The 8,335-nt window shown below is 38.5% G+C and overlaps 1 protein-coding gene across 1 annotated transcript in view; it reads right to left on the reverse strand.

The window, feature by feature from the left end:
- Positions 1-6,221, reverse strand: part of DISC1 (DISC1 scaffold protein) — a 189,948-nt gene extending 183,727 nt beyond the window's left edge. Inside the window, exons 1-2 of the mRNA XM_082480189.1 lie at positions 5,247-6,221; positions 1,643-1,712 (exon numbers count right to left, since the gene is read on the reverse strand). Coding sequence (XP_082336315.1) covers positions 1,643-1,712; positions 5,247-6,215 — 1,039 coding nt within the window. The 5' untranslated portion in view covers positions 6,216-6,221. The remainder of the gene's footprint in view (positions 1-1,642; positions 1,713-5,246) is intronic.
- Between the last annotated feature and the right edge of the window lie 2,114 nt (positions 6,222-8,335).

Here is an 8,335-nt window from a genome sequence, read left to right on the forward strand (position 1 = left end):
TGCTTGTACCTGGTGAAATCACATTTCAGCCAGACTATTTTCCTGAGAAGAATCAATGCAAGACTCTGCGAACCACCCTCTGTGCTGTCTGCCCAATAACTACAGTGGAAACTGAAAAGGGTAATTGCTAAAACTACGGTCAACAGAAAGATGGTCCTGTTTTGAAGATACAAGACTAGCACCCAGGAAAACTACACAAGAGCTTTCTGTGCAAGAGTAGACTAGTCATCATTTTCCACTGTGGTCAACGACTACGTGGCATCACATGCAGATGTCATACCTGATATATTAAAATACTGCTGTAAGAGTGGCTGACTGAACAGAAAATCCCAACTGGAATCTGTGGGAACCACACACACTGAGTACACAGCTGTCAGGAAGTCTCCAACTGAGAACTCAACCCACAGACACTTGAAGAAGAGTTACAAGTGTTATACATGTAAAGCATACATATCAATATTGTCTGTTTGACAGAGATTAAATCCATAAATATCTACAACATCCTCAGCTTTTAACATGCCTAAAGTTTTCCCCCATTGGGAGATGCAACACTAAAAGAATGACTTGTGCAAGTAGCAGACTTTTCTCCTACATATAGGCGAGCCTTTAAGAGGCCAACAGAACCGCTCTCGCAAAGGGGCTACACACCTACACCCTAGATATTATTAAACCACATCGTAATCAACTGGGGGAACACCTTTGGGAGCAGGGAAACAGAGCCATAGTACAACTGCAAAGCTTCACACATTAATTTTGAAAGGCAAACCACAAGTCTGACCACTCCCCAGCCCCTAAGCTGAGAATAAAGAAGTGGCACAAAAGGAACTATCTTTTCCCAGCTTTATTCTCTGAAGTATACTCATGCAGATTTTACTGAAACATTTGCAGGGCTTCCCAACTGAAGATAGATCTAGCAGGAAGAATTTAATCTAGAACTTCAAGACTATCAAAATATGAGCACCTGAACACAGACTACCATAACAGGAAACAGTAAGAAACCCAAGACGTGTGTTAATAGATACTCTAATTATTAATACACGCACACACAGAGCTTATCAGAAGTGCCGAGGCATTTGAAAGGAAAAGCACTATTCAAATACAGACGTTTGCCAGCAGCTGTATCACCACCATATTCTCTAGCTGGTTTTGATTCAACTCAGTGGACATCAAGTTAATCCCACCAGACAGTATCATTCACTTTTATAATAGCTACTGACCTCATTTCTGTGTTTGAGCCCTGCTGTAGTGTCATGACTAAATGTGGCAAGCAACAAATCACACTCCGTCAGCAGCCAGTGCCTGTCCTTTCTCCTTTCAAAGCTTTCATTCATTCCTGCATTTTTTTTTAAAGTCATGCTGCTTCAAAACACCTGATCCAGATGGTGGCTATTCGGATTTCAACCTTACCACATGGCGATGTGGCTCAAGAAGATAAAAACTGTTGCTACCTGCTGCTGACCCACTTCTTTCTTTGTTTCCTGCCATACAACAGAATAAACAATACAGTTCATTGAACCACTCTACCACAGCTAACCATTGCTATGTAGCAAATATAAAATTAAGTTAATAGAGAAAGGACAGAGAAGGAAAAAAAGGAAAAAAGCAGCATGATCCAGTGGGGGGACAGGGAGGAGCAACTCACCTCTATCATAGTCATCTTCCTCTATTGCTTTTTCCTGAAGCCTCTGAAGCCGTAAGATCAAGGATTTTATCTATGCAAAGAGAAAAAGGTTCATTATGAAGAAGTTGCATTTAAAACTATTTAGACTATTAACCTCTACACAATATTAATTTAATAGAGTACTACATCAGCCCAATTTTGAGAGTTAAGCCCAACACTTGTTAAGTGGACAGACCTATTTGGAAATCAGTTGAACTGCAGCTACTTGAGCCAAGCATGGCTTTAGTCCAAACACATACAGAGAATAACAAACAATATTTCTTGAAAAGAAAAAGAGATCATATGATTATATATTTTTCACCCTTTGAAAAAATCAAAGTGAGGATTATTAGAGGATTCTGTCAGCATGACATCTACTCCTGATCATATGGTCTCAGCAGTGTGTTCTTCAGCCCATTCTAACATTTTTTTGCCTATGAGTTTTGCACAGAACAAATCCAGAATTTCCATATGCAAACCACATTTTCTTCCGTAAGTAAAAAAATAAATACAGCATGAATATTTTGGAACAAGTATACTCATGTTATGGCACAGTAAATTGTGTTCACATGCAGCCAATGAAGTTTCATTAAAATAGAATTTAGGCTCATCTACATAACGTTGGTGTTTGCATTTTCAGAAACGTTCACATCACAAATGCTAGATGGGAAAAGAAAGCAAAACACCAAACACATCTGTATCACAGAGTGCCCTTTCCACTGAAAAGAAACTCTTACCACAAATAAAGCTTTTTTTCAAATAAGTTACTGCTTCTCTTTGTTAACGTGAAGGGCCTGGATCAAGGTTCTGAATTTACTAAAAATTCATAAGACCATGTGTGCATTCAAAAGCAATTAAAAGTTTTCACTGTTAGGAGAATTTGGTTAAAAGGTAGGCAAGCCCTCTCCTCATTGCCATGCCAGCCACAGCCTAACATGGCTACAGTTAAAAGACTGAAAAGTATTTTCTTCTTATTAAATTTATACATAACCTGTACCACCGTCAGCACTGAAAAAGGTAAGCCTGGAAAAAGCAGTAGCATATATTCATTCTCATAGCCCAAAGCCCGAAAGTACTTGGGAAAGCATTTTCCAAGACAAGAAAATCCATATTTAGGACATTCTGCATTCACAAAAGATTTCGTTCCTCCCTGAAACTCTTTCATATTTAAATCCCTATATTTAAACTCTAAATTGCACAGAGAAAAATAGGTACAGCCAGTTAGCAACTTAATAGAAAAATTTAGTTATCATGACTACAAAAATCAACACACAAATTAGGGAAGGCACTTAAATTCATGGTATCCCTTCTAAATATAGTATGTGAAAGTGGAATAGTCAGAAAAGAACTATAAAAATAAAGACAGAAGAGAATAAAAAAATGCTTGATTAATAATAGGCTATAGGATACCCTAGAGGAAAAACAAAAGCAAACAAAAAACAACATTATATACATATCCCTTCTCTCAAGGCTTTATTTTATTTTGTTTTTCACATCCTGAATGTCCAATCTTTTTTCTCTGAAGCTGATGAGGAATACATAACATATTGAAGGGAGAAGCTGTATTTTACGCCATACTTTTGACAGAGTTTTAAAGAAGCCTCCCGTAGGAATGGTACAAATGACACTTTTTTCATATATACGATACATAACAACCATCTGTACCGGGAGTAGAGCTTTGTTGCTGTTTGCAGTGTTTATCCCATCATGTGCTCACAGCAGCAGGTCACTTGAAGACTGCTTGGGTACAACAGCCCAGGCATGCCCACAGCAAATTGACTGATGCTGTCACAGTAAAGTGTTTTCTATTTGTAGGCTGGTAAGATGTTTGGAGCTCAATTAATCAAAGAGCTGCTTCGGCATGGCACGTCCTGTATCTGTACCATGTGACGTTCACCTTTTTTTTAAAAAAAAAGTACAGAAAAAGCATAGTTTTAACAACTTTAATCTTGTTTCCTTTTCTTGACTACAGTTGCCTTTGTTTTTTTCTGAAAAGTCCAAGACTTGCTTGTTATCATGACGATAGGAAGGTGTTTCAAATTAAACATACACAACTGGCTAACCAAGGGCAAAGACATCTGAAGGCATAAATCCCCAGTTCTCCATTGAATGAATTAATGAATACAGAAATTAAAGATAGCAATGTTTCTTTTGTGCCTATCAAATAAAGCATACCAAGAAGACAGAAAAAATAATTTCCAATTTTGATTATGTTATATAATCCCAAATTTGCAGCAAATTAATTTTCCAAACTGCCCCAGACTATGAGCACATTGTCTTTCCAGGCATGAAGCCAAAGAAACTGCTCCCTGTCAATGTGTGTGAAGTTTGTAAATAAGAGAACCTAGTTTGACTCCTACATGCATCCTCTATGAAAAGTAGGTATTAGAGAGCATCAGAAGCCCAGGTCAGATATCATGGAGAGTAAAGCAAAAATAAAAGTTTCTTGATTTTCTGTCTTACCCAGACAGCAGGGTTGTGCAAAGCCTCCCCAGAGCAGGTTGTTTCATTAGGCCTAAAGACAATAGCAATGCATCTCAGCAAGTATGTCTGAGCTGAGAAGTCACAAGAACCTGGATTTCTGAAAGCCATCCCAGAAACTTAAGGCACTAGTAAGACACTAAAAAAAAAAAAAACTAAAAACACGCCACCAAAAAAATACCACCATGCCAAAAAAAAAACCACTGCCCACTTAGTGCATCTTGAACAAATTTCTGAAATCGATCATGTCCACATTAACCTCTGCATACTGCTTCCTGCATGCACAATAAAGCCCATATTTGATTCCTTACTGCAGGTAAGCTCAGAGTGGTTTTCCTCTGATGCCCACTCCACCATCCCAAAAACTGTATAACAAAACATAACTGATCCTTCCGAAGGTTTCCCCACCCCTCTCCCACAAAGAACACACTGAACAAGACTGCCTGCATATGTGGCAGGTATTCACATGGGTATATGCATGTGCAAAAAGAAAGACTCCAGACTCAACATCCCAGTACTCCTCTGGGGTTGAAGGAAAAAAAAAAAAAAAAGACTCAATTTCCAGTTTGAGTTAGAGCAGGGACTTTATCCCCATTTTTGTTTGCGCAGGAAGAGTACCCATCTATTAGATTACAGACTACTCTCATACAGGCGCTTCACTCCAAGAAACCTTTGGCTAAACTTACATTTCCAGTTACAAAGTTTAGTGTTGTTAAATCACTGTTCTTCAAGAAAAGAGTTCTTACCACCCCCAAATTTTGTACTACATATATTCCAAACTGCAGGCAAAACAGCCACCTGTGAAAGAAAATGGTATTTGTTGAATTCAGAAACTGATGTGTGACAGCTTAGAAATAAGAGGACTACAGTTTCAGTAGAACATAGGAATCGGGTACTGCAACATCACCTTTTTTTTAAAGAACCAAGAAGAAAAGGAAACTGGTTCTCTCACTTTTATCATGCAGACTGCTATTGTAAACCTCTGAACAGATGTCACAAAAGCCACTAATATCCCAAATCCTACATCAACTTTGACTTTGGCACCATAAACACAAATGTTTTGGGGGCAAAGAGGAGGAATCAAAGAGGAAGTCAGATAACTAACCTTTAATGTATTGCGGTTGCCAAGCAAGCAGTCCTGTAGCACTGGTTCATATTTTTTCATCAAAGTATCCCAGTTATGGTCACTAACAGTAAAACTACTCTCATAGCCTGAAGTGACAGAAGAGCCAGCAGATGCTGCATCCGAGGAATCTGTAGAATATGAAAGAGTTGCATCTGTATCCGAGAGAGAGACAGTCTCACAGTCGTGTTTCTCATTTGCTGTGGTCTCATTTTCATACTTCAAATCCTCTCTGCGCCTGGAGAAGCAATTCAAGGATCGTGAGTGCTCACAAGTCTGCTCTGTCTCCTCCGGCTTCTGCAGATTTCCTGTGGTGCTGGGATGCAGAACGTACTCGGCTTCCTTGACAGCTGACTTGCTTTCAGCATCACTTACTCCAGAGAATGAGTTCAGGGAAAGCTGTATGAAGCTGAAACTTGAACTAAAGCTATCATGTGTACCAACAGAACGAGAAACAACATCTCTGTTTTGATATTCACAGTTGTTATTCACTTCTGTCTGATCCAAAGCGTACATGTTTTGGGGCTCACTCACTTTAGCACCATGGCTCTTCTGCCATGTACAGCATAGAGCAGAAACATCTTTGCTTGTTGCTGCAGCAGGGCGAACCGGTAACACTGTGTTTTCTGACCGTGCACTCTTGCAACATGAAAGATTTTTGCAGCTCCCTGGCATATTTCCAGTAGTGGCCAACACTGTTACCCCACTAGTGGGAACTACAGCACTATCTGCAACTGAACTACAGTGTAAAAATTCAAAGTTATTTTTGTATTGTCTGCATAGAGGGCAGTTCTCAAAGTCTCCACAATGCTGCCTGCCATGTTTGAGCTCTTCTGGGTTGAATGGTTTGCAGGCACCTAGAGACTGAAACTCTATCTGCCACTGAGCTTCTGGTCTCATGTATCCAGGTCTTTTTGCCAGTTTCTTTTTACGAAGCGAGCCTGAAGGCATTAACTGCTCCTGACTATCTGAGGGAGGGGAAAAAAAAAAAAAAAAAAGTCATTAGAGTGTTTCTGCAGTTTTATAGGCTTAACAGATTGTAACATCTGAAAATAATTGGTTCAGGAATGTCAAACAGCGCATCAGTTTCCATTTCAACAAAACAAAAGACACTGACCAAACCTGCAGATAGAGGAGAAAAGTTGTTACCAGAGAACACTGTGTGTATTCATTCACTTTCTAAAGAGTTTGCACCTGCTTTTAAGTGAACTCACTAACACCATCACATCCATCAGGACACAAACCTGGGTAAGATGAACCACATCATCTTCCCTGTTCATAGCAATGCTCTGCACTCTTTCATTCTCGATTCACTTAGCAGTACACTAAAACACAGACCTTGTTTGAGTCTCTCCGATCCAGAGGTATTTTCAGACCTACAAGCACATCTAGGATAGGGCTAAATATGCATAAAAAAAGATGAGAACCATACTCACAAAGAAATTTTGCACATAATCTGTTGTTGCTCATGTCCAGTTTCTTGTGTTCATATCCTTGCTTTATTAATACAAGCAAGTGTTTCAGATTCTGCTTCCAGAACAAATGCAAAACCCTGTGATGCTCAATGGCTGCATATCTGTCAGCCTAATGAGATATTTTATACATTTTCATTTAGATTTACTGTACTACCTATTTCCTTTAACTTCACATTTTGGACAAAGTTTTGCATGCAGGATCATCAGTCCTAGAAAACTAATGCTACCATATGCTTGCTAGCATTACTGTAATATTAATATCATTTAAAAAGGGCCCCCTGCTCCATTTCCACACATACACCTTACACAGATTAAAAGATAAATTTCCTGCTTGCAGAGCAGAATAGAAAGAACCAAGATAAAACCCACACAGAACATTAAAAGGGGGAGATCAGAACGTGGTATCTTGTGTTTGTTGGTTTTTTTGTTTTGGTTTTTTTTTTTTAATATAAATGTACAGAAAAGTTATGTGTCGATTTACAAGATTACATGGTGACAACTTTCAGTTTCTTATGGATTTACTGCTAGTCAAAAGGTATTCCATTCTTCTGTCCTGCACACAATCAATGGGAAGACAAGCTCTGCACCACCATCCATTTTCTAACACAAATATATATTGACTGGGCCTATTTGCCAGAATCACCCTTCTAAGGGCTCTAGTGACTAGCTGAATTATGCCCTCGATTAGTTGCCCTCTACTCACTGAAACAGAATCAATTGCCAGAATCTCAGGTGTTAGAAATATCCTCCTCACCCACACAGAACTCTTTCAAAAACACAAGTTTCGGAAAAAAAAAAAAAATTCTTTGCATATTTACTATCCATCTCTAATGACAACCCTTTATGTGCGCATCTCAATGTAGAAGTTAATAATCTAAACAACACAGCAACTCCTAGCACACATCTTATACACACCTCACTACAATGACATCCTATACAAAAATGTAAGCATTAGACCTGAAACTTCCCAGGAGACTTTCCCCAACATTCACTACACTCTCTCCAAATAACCTTCAACAAAAGCAATTTATACATTTCCCACAGACTAGAATAGTGGCCCATCTCACCATGGCACTGCAGTTAAAATTCTGTATTCTGCTTCCTATCACCATAAATTAGAATACCCCGGCTGTCTCTTACGTTCTCTTTTGTCAGAGGAAAAAGCATCACAGAAATCAGAAATAAAAAAGGTCATGGAGTCCATCAGCCTGTCTACTGTAAAAAGACAGTGAAATGCTGTATTGGGAGTAATGTAATAGAAGTCTTAAGAAATAGGAACTGCTCTTGGAGTAAGGGAACAAAAATTGAACAAAATATTCTTTAGAATTTAGTTCTTTTAGTTTATATACAAAATAACAGTCTAAATTTGCCTTCAGCAGAAGAAATCAGTCATGCAGAAAAAAAGTCATTCTAAAACTGGACATACTTTATTGCCATTTACAAAGGCTAGTCACAGGCTTTGTCTGTAAAAATGGAAAAGGTTCTTTGGTTTAATTAAAATCAGTTTAAAATTGATCTCACTAAATCACTATGAATTTTTAAAGCAGACAGATAATTACAGCTCTTTAAACACCAAATTTAAACTAAGCTAATGTA

The sequence above is a fragment of the Vanellus vanellus genome, assembly GCF_965231255.1.
Source record: "Vanellus vanellus genome assembly, chromosome: 3".
Classification (NCBI taxonomy): Eukaryota; Metazoa; Chordata; class Aves; order Charadriiformes; family Charadriidae; genus Vanellus; species Vanellus vanellus.